Raw genomic sequence first — 19,667 nt, forward strand, 5'->3', positions numbered from 1 at the left:
AACAATAAATCCCTGACTTTTCCCATGCTCTTTCTTATGTCCATTCAAGGCATCAACGAAGATTTATCTTTATTGCCCTAAGTTAACTGTTTTCTCTTCCCAAATCTTGGCTGTTCTGATGTCAACAGTCTTTTCCTCTGGTGGCCAGTCAAACCTTTCCCTACGACCCAGAGAATAAAAGGGAGGCATTCCTGCTGTCTGCTGTAGGCACATCATTACAGACACCAAGCCTCTTTCATTCTAGGACACAGCTTTTACAGTGTTAACCAGCTACTTCCTTCCTTCAGTTTAGGAATGGCAAAACAAACTCACTCTACTGAAGTCTCTTGCACTTCCTCAGGCTTCCCTTCTGGCCCCATATGGCTTAAGAAAAATTTCCTTTATATTTTTGACAGTGTAAATGAATATAAAATTTGACATTTTAATGCCCGTAAGCACAAAAGTCACACCCCATCTTGCAATCTTTGCCACCGCTCTCCCAGTTGTCTTTCATGGAAGGAGGTAAAAATTGCCTTAATTGTGAAAGAAACACGGGGCACCTCACAGAGCTGTCCCACCTGCACCATTTGTATGTTGATCTGTCTTGACATTTTACTCAAATAAGTGGATATTCTCATGAAGTCTGCTGCCAGGAGACATATAGCCATTCTGACAGTGAAGGTGAAAATTCTATTCCTGATCTGTCCTCCTTCACAAGAAGTTGCTACATGGTTTATGATGACATCCGTATAACTCACATTTCTGCATACTGGCACTTACTAATATAAAATCTGACTTCACTCTCTCCTCCCCATTTCACTTGAAGGCTTCCACATTTTCACTTTTGTTACCCTTAGTGTGTTTTATCCCCCTTACTTCATCTCCATTTCCCATTGCCTCATGTGTGCATCTACATGTGACAGAAGTGCATGTGTATCTTTGTGCTACCAAATTTACCTCACTCAACCCACTTTCCAGCACCTTTACAGACTGCTGCCTGGGTCACAGTGCAATGGAATTGTCACTTTCTGTGATGCTGTATATATAAATATGAAATGAAATAAAGTAAGCACGCTGAATTCCATTGAACAATACTGACCTGTGCATCGAGCACCACAGTCTGGTATTAGAGGGTTTATACTCTTTTGTGTAAGCCGTGTGTGGTAACTACCATGCTGAGGTTACTCACTGGTATCAGAAACACTCACCCATTTATTATTTCTAATAGATCTGCAATTGTAAAACTCAAAGAATAAGTTTAGGCCAGATTTTAGCAGAACAGGATGCACCTGTGAAGTGCAACTCAGTATGGTCCGCTCTTGGCTACTAACAGGGGGTTTTCCAGCCAGCAGACACAGACATACAGAAACAAAGTGCAAATACAAGCGTTGTACTGTAGCATAGCAACATTCAAACAAGCGGCACCGTCTGAGAGAATAAAGTGTTAAAGCGAGCATGGGAAGATTCAAAGCCTCAGAGGACAGAAAATACCTGATATTTCATCTCCCTACTGTGCCTGCATTGCTCGTAACTGAATGTCCAGGTGCTGCTCTGCTCTACTCCACTCAGACATTTTGAAAGCTGTAACTGATCTGTACTGTGGTATGAGTATGCAATGTGGGTATGGGAGGTGATATGGGAGGTGATGGGGGGAGGGATGTGTGGCAAGGAGCACCCTGTTGCTCTTAATACACTTTGTTCCTAATGTTTCTCATTCTCTTCCTAGTGCTCAGTGAGCTGTGGAGAGGGCACCCAGAGTCGCAATGCCATTTGCAGAAAGATGCTGAAAGCTGGGAGTTTTGTCATCATCAATTCCTCACTGTGTCCACCTTTGCCATTCTCATCCTTGATCAGGCCCTGTGCACTGGGCACCTGTGCAAGTAAGTGGGAAAGAGATGTTTAGGAGTGTCTGGGGAAAGGGGGCTTGGAAAGCCCCCTTCACTAAGAAATCCATGCTGTCATCTGTTCCGTAACCTTCTCTTGTGCGTGTTACTCAGTCTTGCAGAGTGGCTGCTGCTGCTGAGTTTTTCGCTCTGTGAACAAGTCAGTGGACGAGAGCTATAAATTTTTCTGTTGGAGCTGGGTTTGAGCCAATGTGCTGGAAAGGAGCTACTAGTTTGTGGAAGAACTGGCTCAAAATTCTGACCTAAATCTAGATCTAGATTTCACAACTGGAATGTACAAGCTCAGAGATACAGCACAGCAGCCTGAGGGCAGCTGCAAATAAACGCTCTGCTAGAACAGCTGCAAAGAAAATGGTTGGTAGGGGATTTTGGTGAAGATCATTTAAAAACGTATTATTTCATTATGTTACCCAGAACCCTTTATGACCTGGGATTTCTAATGAACCATGCAACAGAAGTTAGATGTATTTTATGTTGGTATTTCATGCATTTGTTGTTGCCCTTCACAAGAGCAGTAGACTCCCTGTATGCCCATACCTCGCTTGCAGTAAGCCAACTGAATACACAGAAATTTGAACGTTAGCCTAGCTTCAGCTTAAAGCTATGATCTCTGAAAATGCTATGTGTTGGGTGTGTCAGGCAGAAAAGAAGATCTGACATTCAGAAACCAAGCTGTGACTGAATGTTGCATGGCATTTACGAAGAATATACCTAAGCTGCTTTGTCTAGTGCTTCATAACAAAGATCTCTGTCATAGAGATCTGGAAACTGGAAGGACATACTGAACTAGGGCACTTTAATAGTGTTTACCATGTTTTTAAGCCTGGTCCAAACAATTTCATTCTGCTTAATGTTACTCCCTGATGTAGCAGCACTTTCACTCTTCCTCACCACTGTGAGCTGCAAGATCGTGTTGTTATTGAGGGTTTTGATGGTAAACACTTGTCTTTTCAATGTATTTATTAAGCAACAATTTAAGAACATACTCTAAGAACAGGAACTACATTTCCACTCAAGTTTTCTCCCTCCGATAAAGCTTTTGTCCCTGGCTCTCAGGTTTCTGCATGTACCTTGAGCAGAACTACTTTTGCATTCCAAAAGTGAACCTTGTTATTTTGATAGCTCCAACTTAATGTTCAGCAGATAGTGGCCAGTTTCTCCCATTACTGCCTAATGGTTCAAATGCTGCCAGCATGAAACTAAAGTGTTTGTTTTGTTTAATGGTATCACATACTAATAGTATTTATGATATTTCAGGACACAACAGGCCAGCTCATAAGCAAAGCCCCCATATTATGGCTGTAAAGAAAGTTTACATCCAGACAAGGAAGCAGAAGAAACTACACTTTATTGTGGGTGGGTATGCCTACCTGCTGCCCAAAACCTCCGTTATTCTCCGGTGCCCCACAAGGAGGTTCCGGAAATCAATGATCACTTGGGAGAAGGATGGCAAGAGGCTTATCAGCTCAGCTCACATCACCATTGCACCCTATGGGTACATGAAAATCCATCGTTTGAAGCCTTCAGACACTGGGACATACACCTGCAAAGCAGGGCCAGCCTGGGAGCATTTTGTAATTAAACTAATTGGAAGCAACAAGAAGATCATTGCTGGGCAGCCAGGTGGTATTAGGGAGGAAGAGGCCATGCAAAGGGCCAGCTTAAATGAAGCCTTGCGAGCACATGAGAAACGTATCAATGGGATTCTCTTCAATGGGAGTAAGGCTGAAAAGCGAGGGCACCTTGCTGACCCCAGCAGCCGGTACGATGAAATTGTCTCAAGGCTGCTACAGCACAGGGGCTGGTCAGGGGAAAATCTGGAATCCTGGGAAGCCCAGGAGTCTACAGAGAGAAATGCATCCTCAGAGGAGGACCAGAGCCGGGAGCATGGCCTGCCATTTACTACGGTCACAGAGCAGAAACGCTTGGATGATATCATAAGGAACTTGTCTCAACAGCCTGAGGAGCTTAAAGATGTCTACACTGAGCAGCTTGTTGTGCAGCTGGCTCACGAGGTTTTCAATAGCCACCTGGAGCACCAGGAATCTGTCCTCAAAGCGTCAAGGCGAACAATAGATTCAACCTCAGTGGAGTACCCTCTCCACAGACACGTTTCTGGATTTACCAGCTCCTTAAGGACATCATCTGCTGAAGCATTTCTTCCTGCCTCAGTAGACCTGGCAAATGACTTGCGCAGACCTCATCAAAAGCCTGCCATCCTCCGAAAGATTTCAGCAGCACAACAGCTTTCTGCTTCAGAGGTTGTTACTCACCTCGGACAGACAGTGGTCCTAGCCAGTGGCACACTGAGTGTGCTGCTTCACTGTGAAGCAGTGGGAAACCCAAAGCCCACCATCAGCTGGGCTAAGAATGGAGAGGAGGTGAAATACAATGATAGGTAAAACATATTATTTAACTTTTAAGAAAATAATTGATATTTTGACTCTTCCATTTCCATGTTTTACTGCCTACCAGTCCCATGGACAGAACCATATTTTGTTGTAGTGTGATTTCATAGCATAAAGCAGGGCTAACACACGTGAAGAGGAAAACAGGACACTGTAACTCTGCAGCAAGGTCTGGATGCTGGGTAAATCTGATGTGGTAAACAGGAGCTTTACTTCTGTTTCAGTAAGCAAAAAGAAGAGTTGGTGAAGTACTAAATCAGATAAGTGCCTAACATAGTCAACAGAGCACTCCACAGCTGGAGGCTGAGAGCCTTAGAATATTTTCCCATCTGAAGGTGAAGGCTTCTTATATGAAGGTTGGTTTTAAGATACAAAGATTGATTATTGATTATTACTATTACTGTTATCCCTTGCGGGAGATAGGAATTGCATTTCTCCCAGTGTTCCAGCAGGGTCTGTCAGACATTGTTGTCGTAGCAGAAGACTAAGTGAGGCTTCTGCTTTCCATACAAGTATCTGTGTAAAACTGCCCCAGGATAAGCCTGAAGCAGTATTACAGTCATCATTCCCTGTGTGTGTTCTGATAGAGGCTTGAAAATGTGGAACCATACTCTGCAGCTATTTGCAGCTGTGCTGTCGTCTCAACACACTGACCTCTAAGCCTTAGTCTTCTGACATGAGATGGTGCATCCTTATATGTTCAAACTGCTGTGTGCTGACCCCAGGTGTAGCCTGAGAAGTTGAGTAACAAAATGCCTTTACCAGCATACCACAGAAATTATGCTGGTTTTCCTTCAGGTAACCTTTACCTGCCTACCACTCATGTTACTCGTCTGTGTACAAGGGTACACAGAAAGAGTTTATTTTCAATGCTAGTGATATGCTTAACTGTGTTGACAACATACATTTTTCTCATGTGTATACTTCAGATTTTAAGTTCGCGTTCTGTTCTGTGAGAAAGCGGTATATAAGGATAGACAGGGAGTGCAAGAGGCAATTATATTAATCAACATGGTACAACAGAACAGTACAGGGATCTGTTGGTGGTTCTTTCTGCATGAGATACTCAAATAAGCTAAGACATTTGAATTTAGTCATAAGGTCAGCTGGGAATGAGAAAAGATGGAGTCAAGGCAAAAATTAATTTCCAGTGTGGTGCCTGTGGATCAACCAATAATATCTCGATTTAGGTACAATTGCTCCCTCCACATAGTTATACAATTAGTCTATTAGCTCCTTTCTCATTTTGGCAACTGAACCATGACAAAATTGTTCTTTTCTCTAATGTACTGAATTTCTTGGTCTCTCTGTGTCTGAAGGCTAGTAAGTATATTAGGTTTCACACAAAAACCAGCAAATTTTGCAGGGGGAAGGGACACTAAGAGCAAGAATGTATCTCCTGTGGAAATCACATGCAGTCTTAATCAAGATTTGGGCCTAGAGTATCCCTTTTTTTGGCCACATTCCTGTGAAAATATCTTCATGGCCCCCCAAAAATTTCATATATAGATTTCCATTGCCAGTGGTTACATCCTGTTGGAATTGTGCCATTAAGGAATTTTTTTTTCTGTACTTGAAAGGACTGTGATTTCTATGGTAATCTTGAAAGGGAATGGAGGTTACATAAAGTCCACATGTGGTTAAGCTGGACAGTACACTCATGAGCAAAGTTTCTTTCACACTGTATGAGCAGACCTGATGTAGCAACAGGCAGATTCATTTAGCTGACAATATAACAGTCTTATGATTTCTGAAATTTTAGTTTGGATTTTTTTTTAAATTTTACAATGCCGGTCAACCTTTTTTGTTCCATTCAGTTTCCCTGAAATAGCATTAAATGCTGTGTTGTATTTATGCATTATCAAACAACAGTATGTGCTCAAAATTTCCATCAGAAAGACTCAGGGAAGTACAGTTTATTTGCCAGTTAGTAGCGTTATTCGTTGACAACTCTTCTTTAAATTTTGAGGCAATTTCCACTCTATGAAATTCCTTCTGTACTCATCACTTATGGTTCCTCCAGGTTGGTGAGGGCTGGGGAGCAAATGATCAGTGCTCTGGGCTTCAGAGATACTTAGCATCTGTAACTTCAGAGTTAATGGAAGTTTAGAAATCATGGTGCATATAAAAACTGGGTTGTGGATGTTTTGCTGGCTGCTTAACAGCAGTATTTTGGTTTTGGTTCAGAATGCTTTTGCTGGCTGCCAGTCAGCTGTGTAAATGAAAGCCACAGTTTAAACAGTCTCACAGTGTACTGCTGTAAACTGCAAGACCATCTGCATGCAGTAGTGTTTGCTATGCTTGAGCTGTCTTTCAGCTCTGCAGCTGGTCTTCTTCATACTTTTCCAGCCACTGAATGGAAAACAAACCAGTTTTCCAGCCCACCTCTGTCTTATCGGGAATAAGATAATTAATATAGGTGGGCCTCCTTGTACTAGTATCTAAGAGATAACTTCTGGTGAGGAAGGTCAGAGCGTTGTGCTGAAGTCCATCAGCTCGTGTCCTACTGAATATACTGAGATTCCAGGAGGATCTGGTTTGTATTGTGACTTTTAGAGCATAGGCTCTGGTTTTAGGCCAGGTGATAGCTATCTGTATTACTACCAAATACTGAGATAAAGGCACTTATTTTCATGCACTGGGGCCATGGATTTTGTCTGGATCAGTGATGTAGCAATGAATGGCTCTATTCCAATTGCCTGCTTCCGTGAGATGTGCCATCCACCTAAAAGTATGTACAACTCCCACTACATAGCTCCACTTGCAAAAATTAATTTCTTTAGCTTTAGTCTAGGTACTGTCACAAAAAGATATAACACAGGCCCCAAAAAAGTGCTGATTTTCAGTTACTCAGTAGAATGAAAACATATGACAGAAAAAGCTGCAGCAGTTGAAAATATCTGTGTGGTTCCAATAAAAGACCCTTGACTTGAGTCTGCATATTCAGTCTGAGTGCATTTTTAACCTGAGCATCCATACTCTCTCCTAAGGTTAAACAGTTTAACACCCGCCTGGGTTCTGAGTGCAGTTTCAGAGGCTGCTAGTATCTATACCAAAGTCTGGAGACTTCTGTAAATGATAGAAAGTATTTTATTTCCATCACTGGCAACTCATAGGTACTTGATAACTCAACTTTTTCAAACCAGACATGTATTTTACAAATGGACATGAAACAGAATGTAAACAGTAGGTGATACAGAGTTAGGTGTTTGCGAGGTGCCATCTGAGTTAGTCACTGATGCAGGTCCTGTAAAATACATTTTTGTCTTGGAGACGATGCCATGTGGAGCAACCAAGATGAGACTGACTAAATATTAAACTGTATTATTTTAAGTCCACAAATGAGATTCTGAAGACACGCTGCTGACTGAAAGAACTGCTACAACCGGTAGTTTTGTCACCACTGACAAGCAACTCAATACCTTACAAAAATAGCAACCTACAAGCAAATAGGGAATCCAGCCAAAATCATGCTATATGAAGGGGGATAATAAAAGTTCTGCTTTCAAGAAAAGTGCCTATGCCAAATCATGACACACAAATAACAGGAAAAAATTATTGAAAAGAAGACAGCATTATTTTTGTTTCTAGAGAAGGACTTTAAAACTTCAGTTGAAAAAATAGGAAGGTGGAGCTGCATTGGAGTTGTTTTTTTTTTAAAGTCAGGTACCTACCTGACCTGTTTCTGTTTCTGGAAATATCTGTGCTGGATCTGCAGGTGATTTAAACTGACAAAGACAGATTTACATCAGCAGAGTTTATTAACAGTAAACATATTATGATCCCTTGTGTTTTACAAGGCGCAACGTTAAGCAAACTCTTTCCTCAACCTGAAAGTGGCAGAAACTTTTCTAAAAACTTTTTTTAGGGGGTTGTTTGATGTAGGACTGACTGACCAGCCTACTTACTGTTTTGCACACATGCAGGCAGAATACACACAACTTTTAACTGTTATGTGATAGTATAATTTGGGACAAATTCTGAAGCTTTGATGAATTCCATGTAGAGATTGAACCAGTCAGTGTTAAACTAAAAAATTTGCATGTGAGATACTGATGCATGCTAACAGTAGTTTTAAAAGTGAAGAAATTTGTTAGTTGCTGGCACTGTCAGCAGTGGTTAACTAGAATTCTGCCTTGTTTATGACCCAGTGGTAAGAAAGAAAAGATCCTTGAAAGCAGAAGTGGGGAGGGAATTCTTTCAACCATTGGGGTTTTTTTGCTGTGCAAGCAAAGATGCAATTTAAAAGTGATTAAAGTTTGTTTTGCAAATGTACATTTTGCCAGACACTTGCAAAACTTGGTTGACAAGAGGCAGCTCTTTCCTTTCATTAATAATTATTGTTACTCAAAAAAGGGTCAAAAAAGAATTTTAAGTCTGGATTTTTTTCTATAGTAGGTTTGGATGGGTGGCCCTAATCTGTTTTGCTTTAGAGATCTACCACCCACAACGTTGTGCAAGATCAAGTATCTGCTGCTTTTTGGTCCATGAGACAACAGTTTTCATCGGGGGGGGGCGGGTGGGAGTAGAAAGGAACTCATTCATTCCAGGGTCTGTGCGCAGACTTTTATTGCTTGTGTTTTACAGGTGTATACCTCCCCAACTCTCACCCTTGTCACTGTCAATCACAGCCTTAACTAAGAGTTTACGTACAACAGCTGCTGAAAGCTGCTGATGAGAGAAGTAATTTATCATTAGATTTTTTCAACAGTTTCAGCTAAATAATTACGAGAAAGGAACAATAATCATGAAATACTGTGCTGAAAATAAGAGAACCTAAGCATTGACAAGAGCCAATGGACAGAATTTTTGTTTAAACAGTTCTATGTCAGGACCTGATGGAGTTACACCACTACAAAAACAGACTGTGAAGAAGCAGTTCATGAGAGAAATTCCCCTCCGTCTTCACTGACTGTTAGGGGAGTAGTGAGACGACTGAGTTTGTACAAACTGCCCAGCAACCAAAGAATTTGGGGCCTGCTTCAGGCTTTGACATTGAGCCTTTTGTTCACTTCCTTCTGCCTAGCTTCAGCAGGTTTCATGATTTTTCCCTTGCAACGATTTGGCTTATTCTTTGCTGTTACTACTCCTACTTTGCAGAACTGGGAGGCAGGGGGGCTAGGCAACTCAACAACACGGAGGAAGTGACACGACAGAGGAGGAGGTTTCACAAAACATGGGCAGATGTCCTAAGTACTAAGCAGTCTTTCTGTGATACACATACCAGCAGTAGAAGAACTGGGAATGAGACTAAAATTTAATATAAGTAGTCACAGCTCACAGTCTTAATGTAAGACTTTACATTTCTTAATAGACTTTTAAATGTAACTAAAGGCCTGAACTATAAAAGAATTATCTAAACCTGAAAAAATCCCTGTAAATGTATTCATGCTCACACAAACTAAGAAGCTATTACATCTCTCTTTCTGCTTTACACCAGGATGCTACTTCAGCCTGATGACTCCCTGCAGATTCTAGCGCCTGTGGAAGCTGATGTGGGTTTCTATGCTTGCAATGCATCCAATGCCCTTGGATCTGACTCGGTCTCCATTGCTGTCACTCTAGCAGGTAATAGGCCACTCTCTCTGACTGCAGAATGGTGCCTGCCTTTTGTGTGGTTCTGGACAGAAATCATTTGTGGGTGAAGAGACAGCAGTAGATGCTGGGTGGGCAAGGTGGATCAGCAGAGGTACACTGGTGAAAACAGAGGGTGTGAACTCTGGAAAACCCTGAGGCATAGTCCAGGTTTCGCAGGCAGTTTGTGAGATTTGTGGATTTCTGCAAGACATCAATGCTTTTTCTCACTTGCTGCGTCTGACGTGCTCTCAAGACAGTGTTCATCCTGGTTATCCACAGCCTATACGGGCAGTGCAGTCCAAGCCTCCCCATTCATACGCTTCATTCTAAACCTATCAATGATCTCTTCAAGCCTAACAGACTGATGGAAGGACTTAGTCAGATTTACGTTAAGCAAGCCTGAAAAATACCAGAGCTGAAGAGCTAGCCCCTTGCAGGATCAAGCCCTGTATCATATTCAGTCTGTTGTGGCACGAGCATGGCTGACACTGTTTCAATTGCTGGCAAATAGAGGTTCACAAAAAAATAACTTCTATGTTTATGATTCTCTAGTAACAATTAAGTTCTAAAGCAGACTAAATATCTTTTATTCATTTAGATTTCATTTCTAAAGACAATTCACCCAAATAAAAGCCAAGGGAAATGAGAGGTAGTGTGTGAGTCTAGCTGCTTCAGGGTTCTTTGGCAGGCAGCTTCAGCAGGCTCACAACCACATCAGGACTAGTAGAAGGACAGAGCAGCAAATGTGAATGAGGAGCTGTTCAGTAAGACAAAGGGACAGAAGAGACAGCTAAGGACTGCAATGAAGCAGAGAGGTCTTAGAGGAGGACCCTATTTATCAAAAAGGCAAAAGGAAACACATTAGGAACGCTGGAAAGCGTATTGATTTTTCAGACCTCTCCAGTTTACTGGTCCTGAGTGTGGAAGCACTTGGAGACCTCCAGCATGCAGACAGTGGATCTGGCATCAGCTGCCAATTTAGCCACATATGATTAGAGGAGGGAATAGGTGTTGATGAGCTTGAGGTTTTTACACCACAGAGAAAATTTCAGATAAGAGGAGCATAAAGAAAAACTAAGAATGCAGTAATGGCCAGCAGTGAAGCTCTGATGATCAGTAAACCAACTGGAAAGAGACCTTGTCTGTCGCTTAGAAGAACAGCTGAATCCCTCAGGATGAAACAGGAAGGTCTGCATCAGAGCTATGTGTTACATGTAGGCAAAAATGAAGAGACTGATCCTTTTTGCACTACTGCAGATCAGGAATATCTTTGCTGAATCCCAGGCAGCAGGGCAGTGGTCCTGCTGCTACGGCAGTATAGAGTTTTATAAGAAGCGATTTCACAGTAAGCCTCTTGTGTTGCACTAGTAAGAAGCTGAACATAGGGTTAAAAAATCATCACTCAGAACTGCTATTCTGTCCATATTGCTCCAGTGAGTTTAAAAGCCATGGTCTTTGTACAGTGTAATTTGTGGAGACAACTTTGTGTGAAGCTATAGAAAAATAAACAGAGCAATAGGTGTATATGTGGCACACGCAGGATATTGGCTTTTTGGTTATAATTAATTATCTAGGCTGCAGTTTAGCCTTTTTAGATGAGGTAACGTTCATGCATCCCAAATTCAAGCTGAACTCTGCTTAGGAACTGGTATACCTTTCCATCTCACATGCAAGGCAAAGAACTGAATGTCTTATGAAACGAGGCTATAAATATCAAAATTAGATACTGAGCAATTTTTGAAACAAAGCAACAACCTTTTTGGCATAATGGAAGTACTTTCTCCAAAAAAATTGGAAAGCTGAGACCATACTTAGAGGGACCAGGAGCAGGGCCGAAAGCTTATTTCATTGAAGAATTTTCTGATTATTTTAACACATGCATGGAAAAAAAGACTGTAGAATACGCTTCCATTTTTCTCAGGGGTTTGCTACTTGTTTATGGGTTGAACAGCTAATAGCTTTTTAATCTTTTGATGAGATTCTAGAACCCAATCAGGAAAATAAAAGGCTGATAGATAGCTGAAGAATTTTTCTTTCTTTTCTTTAGGCTTAGCCACAAAGTGTCAAAACTTTTGGAGATATTTTAACAATAAAATGTAATATTTTACTTTGCTATTCTTAGGCATTAAAAGTACCAAAAGAAAAATTTAAAAAAATAGCGAAAGAAACCCAACTGATATAACAGAAATTCCAGATGAAAGGCATCTTTTAAAAGCCCTGGAAATACAGCTGTATGGAGCAATTTATAGTTCGTGTTGAATTAAATTTTCAGCACTGTCCATGAGCTCAATGAAACCAAATTCTTTCTCTCACCTCCATCTTGTCTTCCTCATTCACCTCCAGATTAACACACAAATTAAACCAGTGGTAGACGTTAGCCTAAAACTATGGCTTCTTGATGCAAATTATATCTGAACCTGTTTTGTGTCTGACCATTTATTTAAAGGGGATGAAAAAAATGTTTATAGATTTTTGGAGGAAGATAAGATTCACAATACAACACTGAGTCAAAAACAGCCAAGTCCCATATCACTGAAAGTGGCATCATCATGTTCTGCCCCTCCTGCCAACATCCTGCCTGCAAAGCATTTTGGCTGGGAGTGGGGGTTCCTCAACCCCACTCTGTCAGCTCTGCTGCTTCACCCCCCTCTCTCAGAGATAAGCCCAAGTATCTCTGAGCTGTTTTGTGTCATGTAGGCATGCCTTTACACTGTCCCTGCCAAAAAGGTCACAGAAGGGTCCCCGAGCCTCTGATGGTGGAAAACACCATAACTAATCCCACGTAGACAAGCACAACAGCAGGGCAACACCTTGACCCACTTACTCGCTGTCACTGATGTTGGAAGCACACTGAAAACAACTTGAAAAGTTTGTTGCAGGCAAAGCAGGTATATTTGCCAGAGATAAATAATGCAGAACACTGTTACTGCAGGCTTTAGATTGAACAGGTTATCTGACAAAAAGGAGCTTGTTTATGTCCCTCATCTTCTTATGCTAGCCATTATGAGAAAACTTTCTGGTTGTGGTCTGGTCTTCCCAATCCAAATGTTTCCACTATAGGTTAAAGAAAACATGATCGATGTGTAGAAACAGCTTGCATGTTGCTCTATTCATGTGCTTGTAGCCATCACTCAGGCTTCTTTTCCCTATGTTTGGTCTTCAGGAAAGTGTGGTATTTTAGTTGCAGTACCAGGTAAACATCTTGCTGCAGCTCCACTTCTACGGTTGTTTATTGACTCAGGTGGTTCTCATTTTCCAGGATAGCTTTTCCCATGGAATTTGGTGACACTGTAATATTATAAAGAGCAGGTGGCCTTTTACTCCAGCATTTTCCCTTATTCACCTGTGCTGTGTAGGTACATTCACACAGAGTGTCCCAGGCCATATGTCCCATGCAAGTCCAGTGTGCTTGGTCTGATAAACTGTGGTGCTTCTTTTATACAGGAAAGCCACTGATAAAGGCATCAAGAGCTACTGTGATCAACACCGAATCACCTGCTGTCACTGTTGATATTGGAAGCACAGTGAAAACAATCCAAAGAGCAAATGTTACTATCAGCTGCCAGGTTGCAGGTGAGAAATTACTTGGTCTCTCATGCGGGTGCCTTTGGCTATAAACTTCTGTGGGGTTCTTTGCTGAGTTGGTGTCTCCAAGTGCAGCTGGGTGAAACTGCAAGGTTTTCCCAGGATTCAGGCAAACTTCATTGCCTCCATTAATTCTTAGCGTAGAAAATGTCCTCCTTTTATGAACACTAGCAGCAGCTTCAGAAGAATGGTCTGGGATGATACGACGGGCATCTTTGTTAGAGATACACCGTGTAATGTGGATACAACAAAACTGATACGCATTCCTACCTGTTGGTGGTGTTTGATGAGAATATACAAGCGTGGACTGATTCATCTCCTCGTTGACTGGGTTTGCAAAGTCCACTCCAGTTAGTTCCTTCTATTCCTGCCGAACTGTCGTTTTTCAAATTCAGGGCATGTTAGCACACACTTTTTCTGATTTTTCTTTTTTGATCTTGGGAGTGCAGGAATTCAGAGGATTTCTGCTGGAACAATGTTCTCCCTGAAACTGTTTTCCAGCTGAAGACTGCATGTCCCTCACTCTTACAACGGCAGTTTGCCTCCTACCAATACTGACTACAAAAGGTTGACCTGATCTATGTGTTGCTGACCTACGGCTGTTGGTGGGAATGATGATGGTACGGGAAGGAGAGAAGGAGGAAGAGAAAGAGAGCTGGGAAATCTCTAAAGACCCAGGGCCACATGTTTGATTTGTTACACTTTCATGCATAGTATAAGGGGGAATGGGAAGGGAGGGGAGCAGTTTAGAAAACACAAAGTGAGCCATGCTGAGTGTTACACAACTATCTGCAGTGGAGACTTGTATGAAGTCCCTGAGACCTTTGCTTTAGTTTCTTGTCCTTAGCAGCTACTTCAGATGACTCCACATAACCTTCTGCACTGCATATATACCAATGTCGTGCATTTCTTACACTTCCTACTCGTTTCAAGCACTTAGTGGTTGTCAGCTTTGCTTCTTCAAGTGCTGCCAAACACACCCCTATGCAGATTCTTAAATAAAACGAGTATTTGGCTCAAGTTTCACTGTTTGGTCATCTGTCCTTTAGCAAAGCATGCATAATAGCTGTTCAAACATTAGGCTGGGATCCCAAATTATTAATTACTCTCAGTGGGATTAATGAAAGAAAAACACAGTATCATTTTTCCTAGTGGTTCATGAATAAGTAAATTCGGTAATTTTGTTGCACTCTCAACACAGACACCGGACACTCCCTTGCAATCAGACTGATGTCCACTGTCTTTCAAGCAAAAAGGAGATGAGAACTGTTCTCTTTTTCCCCATGGCCCTGCGTGGTCACCTGCACTGACTGAGTGTGTGAAAGAGACTAAGTACTGTATGAACATAAATTATTTTGGATTTCTCTGTCTGGGTTCTCTCAGCTGCAGATGGGGAGGCTCCACAGATGTAGACAGTGATTGCTGATTTAAGAAATGCAGCCATTTCCTTTCAGTATACAGACATCATGAAAAGAACAAGAGGTGGCTGAGTAAAGCTGACACAGTTCTTGTAGCATCAGAAAACTACGGGAGGGGAGTACAGCATTGTCAGGGACACAGATTCAGTGCCTTTTCTGAGAGGAATATCATCTCTAGCAATTTTGTGAAGCCTAGCTAGTATGACAATGTACATCCACAATGGAAAATTCTAGCAGTGTCACAACAGAATCACCATCTTCTCTCCCAGAAGGCAGTTTTATGCTATCTAGTAGCATTACTGTGCATTGGATCCTTCTATGACAGAAGAAATTTGCTTAAATCATAATTTTAATCATAGATGCTTGTATTCTGCTACTGCCTCTGCAGCAAATGTCAACAATGTTTGACACCAGAGGCTAATACTGTTGAAATTATGATAAGTAATAAACCACAAGCTGTGATGTTACGCAGGGAATAAGAGAGTGAGTAATGAGGTCAGAAATATTTTATAAGCACTAGAATCCTATTTTCATACAAATAGTCCTAATAATTCAACTGCAATTTAAAAAAAGCTACATACGGGGACAGATCAATGAACAGTGTGATTTCTGTCAGCTGTCTCACCTATGCCTGGAAAGTATACCATCTCACAAAACCTGTTAAAGAACATGACAATAAATACAATTTCCTTCTAATGTAAGAACAATCTTAGTGTTTTAGCATCAGTGTTGTGCTTGTCCAACCTTTTACTATATTTTTGATCATTCTGCTTAGAATAATCAATTCTAAGGAGAAGAGTAACATGCACTGTTGCTTCAGTCAGCAAATGTGTTGTATCCTAGTGTAATCTTCAGAGTAGATGAACTTTAGAGCTATGTAGTTTCCAAAGTTCCCCAGAAGGCATCAACAATGAAAAAGCCATCACATCATAGTAAGTTAATGTGCAATGACTTATGCAATAATGTCTGGTAATAAAAAAGAAAATAGAGTGTAAAAATGAAGTGAACATAATTAGAAAGCAAACTAACATATCCAGAAATTAGGTGGAAACTTATCTAAATGAAAAAACTCTTTGCTTTGTAAAGCTATGTTCTTTTTCCATCTAGTACTCTCCCTCTAGTCATTTCAGGATGCTCTGAGCCAGTGTAGCAACTGAGAGCTGTCGCAGATCAGAATTTGTTGTCTGTTAATCTCATCGTTATAAACTGTGTTGCTGTGACTGTGCTGTATAGTCTGTATAATAGGACGGTGTGTGTTTTGGATCTTGATGTCTTGGCTCATATAAGGACATGTCTTTACTGAGAGTCAGCAGGAGAGCAGAATAAATATTTATAAGAGAAATATTAAGTATAAAGATCAGTTGTGACATTTTCTAAAGCTGCTCTTGCTGTCAAGGGACAGAAATATAAACTTGCTGCTGACAGGTGTTGATAAGCCTGGAGAAAGTTTCTTAAAAACAAGAGATAATGAAAGAGAACATTACCAGAGCGTAGGGAGTAATTTGATATTGCTCTTTAATTTCTTATGAAAGGCTTAAGCACTGTCAAAATCTGTGTTCAGAGCTGAAATCTATAGATATTAGATGTAAGACAAGGAAAACAAGATCGTCCTGGATGCACTAGAGTTTAATTGGCCCCTGGTATGACTTATGTCAGGATGAAACTCTATTTTGGTTATATCACAAAAATGGCGGTGTGGTTTTGTTCAGGCTTGAAAATCAGCCCTATTTCACTTGACATAACATCGCCACTTTGTCCGTACAGGTGAAGGAATATTTTTAATGTAGTTAGGTGATTGCAGTCAATCCCAGACTTCTCCAAAACTAATCCTAAGTGAAATCCCACACAAAAGTCATGCAGAAGTTTTGCAGATGCCTGTGACTTCCAACTGGAGGATTTTCTCCAAGCTTCAGAAAGCCAGCAGGATTTCTGGTATGGGCAATTTGATTGCCGTGGGGAATTTCACTTCCAAATGGGATGTGGGAGCTATTTGGGTCACATCAGTACCACTAGGAAGATTTCTGTTGATTTCAGCACTTAAATTGTAGAGCTGTTCATTCAGATACTGTTGTCTCACAGAGTTTGTCACCCGGTTTGCAACATATGATGCATACATGCATGTTATGCATGTATATGCATACAGAGATGAGATATCAATTTATTTCATGTCTGTGCAGGTGGGTGCTAGGTGGTAACTCCACAAAGCTAGCACCCTTTGGCTAACGTGCATTAAACATTTATACTGGTCGAGCAACAGTTATCAGTACTTTTACAGTAACGCTTAACCACCCTCTTTCCCCATTGCTCCTTATATGTTTTGTCTCCACTTAAAGTCACAGCAGCATCCTCCCATTTTACTGCACATGTTCGGTAAATCAGGGTCTCTGCTTGGGCTGGGGTCTCCAACTCGGGGGCTGTGATTTTTAGTCTTATAATGAAGATAGTTCATGTAAGGGCACTCTTTATCATTCTTCTGCTGTGAGTTCAAACTTGTTCAAATTCATCTTACTTAGCTTACATACTCTTCCAAGACATACTTCATTCCCAAGGACAGTAGTTCCTGATTAGACACTCCTGTATCAGCCACTCGTGTCAGCATCTTGGCCTTCTGTTAATCCTAGACTACATATTCTAGCTAAATAATTAGATCAGACTGACCTGCTGTGGATACCTGTATAATGCTGAGTTCAGCAGACTACAATATCAGAAGCCTCAATCAGTCTGGCCCAAGCTATTATTGAAAATGAAGTTGGACGTGAAAGGCAGAACCAATTTTAAAAGTCTAGTACTCAGGGCATTCCTCCATAGAATCATAGAATCATAGGTTGGAAAAAACCTTTAAGATCATCAAGTCCAACCATTGGCTCAACATCACCATGCCTAATAAACCATATCCCAAAATCCACACGTTTTTTTAACACCTTCAGGGATGGTGAGTCAACCACCTCCCTGGGCAGCCTATTCCAGTGTCTGACCACTCTTTCAGTGAAGACATTTTTCCTAATATCCAATCTAAAACTCCCCGATGCAGCTTGAGGCCATGGCCTCTCATCCTGTCGCTAGTGACTTGGGAGAAGAGACCAACACTCACCTCACTACAACCTCCTTTCAGGTAGCTGTAGAGAGCAATAAGGTCCTCCCTCAGCCTCTTCTTCTCCAGAACAAAAAAGCCCAGTTCCCTCAGCTGGTCCTCATAAGACTTGTTCTCTAGACCTCTCACCAGCCTTGTTGCCCTTCTCTGGACACGCTCCAGCACTTCATTATCCTCCTTGTAGTGAGGGGCCCAAAACTGAACACAGGACTCGAGGTTCAGCCTCACCAGTGCTGAGTACAGGGGCACGATCACCTCCCCTACACTATTCCTGATACAAGCCAGGATGCCCTTGGCCTTCTTGGCCACCTGGGCACACTGCTGGCTCATGTTCAGGCGACTGTCAACCAGCACCCCAAAATCCTTTTCTGTCAGGCAGCTTTCCAGCCACTCTTCCCCAAGTCTGTAGCATTGCACGGGGTTGTTGCAACCCAAGTGCAGGATCTGGCATTTGGCCTCGTTGAACCTCATACAGTTGGCCTCAGCCCATTGATCCAGTATGCCCATGGTATCCTTCAGGCCATAAGACTGTTAAGAGAGGACTTGCCCATAAAGTGTCATGTACCATTAGTCACTGTTGAGTCAGAACAGGTTTGGAATAGTGACTTAAAATATATTACCATCCTGCCCTATACATCCTTCTCTCTCTGATGTTGCAGCTTGCAGCTTTTTCAACTCTCCTAAACATTCTTTTCCTCTGTATTTCATTTATATGCTAGAGGTTATATTTTTCTAGTTCTTACCTTTCTTTATGACCCGTGTTTGTTCATCAGCTATACCAGATTTTGACATGCAAGTCACTATTTCAGGAATATAGTGGCACTGGAAACAAGTCACCACTGCCAGATTCTTGTATTGCTATGCTTCCTTTCCCCAAAAGCTCCTGGTTTAGGAAAATTATCCTGACTGGCATGCACAGTTCTGCTTGCTGTATATCCCAGGTAGCCTTTTTTTGCTGGATACTTGCACAGTGATGGTGGGGAAAGCTGAAGAAGAATAGACGCGGGTGACTATTCACCACTTCAAGTCTCATTTGCCCAGAAAAGTGAGTTTTGTTTCCAGCTGGCACTGCTCAAACTTTCAGTGTCTGATTGTTTCTGCAAAGGAAACACACTCAGCCCTCTGTCCTCTCTCATTCTCCTTTACCCAGCAAAACTGATTGAAATGTTCTTACTACCCCTTGTGGCAATGCTATGCAATGATGTGTCTGTTCATCCCTGTGCTGGCTGCCTCCTGTTCCTGTCTTGAGGCTTATATGTGTCACTAAAGGTGGAACCACAAGGGAAAATGAAGTTGCTGCTCACTGACGTGTGCTGCTTATCTTCCCTAAGCCAAACTGTAGGAACAGCTTTCCAGGTTAGTTTCAAATAATCTCCTGTTAGTGTGGAAGCTTCACACCAAAGACAGAGGAAGAACACACCTTCTTCTTTACCCTCTTCAGCACTCCTCATCCTTTCCTCTTCTCCCACTATTTGCACTTATCTTCCTTTATTTTCAAGAAAAACTTCAAAGGTCTACCCAATTTTAGTCTTCAAAACAAAGAAATAAGAGGAGCCCTTGTTGTAATTGGGGAAAGGTTTATGATTTTATGATCTTGTGATTGCTTATTTCTGAGGTACATTTCTTGATGTTGAAGTTCAGCAATAGCCATAATGTGAAAACCTGTGCACTGTAAGGAGCTTAGACTGCATGAGAGAGTGGATCA

The 19,667-nt window shown here is 41.6% G+C and overlaps 1 protein-coding gene across 5 annotated transcripts in view; it reads left to right on the plus strand.

Moving 5' to 3' along the window:
- The window catches only part of ADAMTSL1 (ADAMTS like 1), a 466,061-nt gene that overhangs the window by 414,504 nt on the left and 31,890 nt on the right, over positions 1-19,667 (plus strand). For all 5 annotated transcript variants that reach the window (XR_012761943.1, XM_075411537.1, XM_075411538.1 and 2 more), the window contains 4 exons: positions 1,706-1,859; positions 3,141-4,281; positions 9,732-9,859; positions 13,313-13,441. Coding sequence is in view for 4 of the 5 variants with exons in the window: in XM_075411537.1 (XP_075267652.1) it covers positions 1,706-1,859; positions 3,141-4,281; positions 9,732-9,859; positions 13,313-13,441 (1,552 nt within the window). In the remaining variant the exon portion in view is untranslated. The remainder of the gene's footprint in view (positions 1-1,705; positions 1,860-3,140; positions 4,282-9,731; positions 9,860-13,312; positions 13,442-19,667) is intronic.

The sequence above is a fragment of the Opisthocomus hoazin genome, chromosome Z (genome assembly GCF_030867145.1).
Source record: "Opisthocomus hoazin isolate bOpiHoa1 chromosome Z, bOpiHoa1.hap1, whole genome shotgun sequence".
Lineage (NCBI taxonomy): Eukaryota > Metazoa > Chordata > Aves > Opisthocomiformes > Opisthocomidae > Opisthocomus > Opisthocomus hoazin.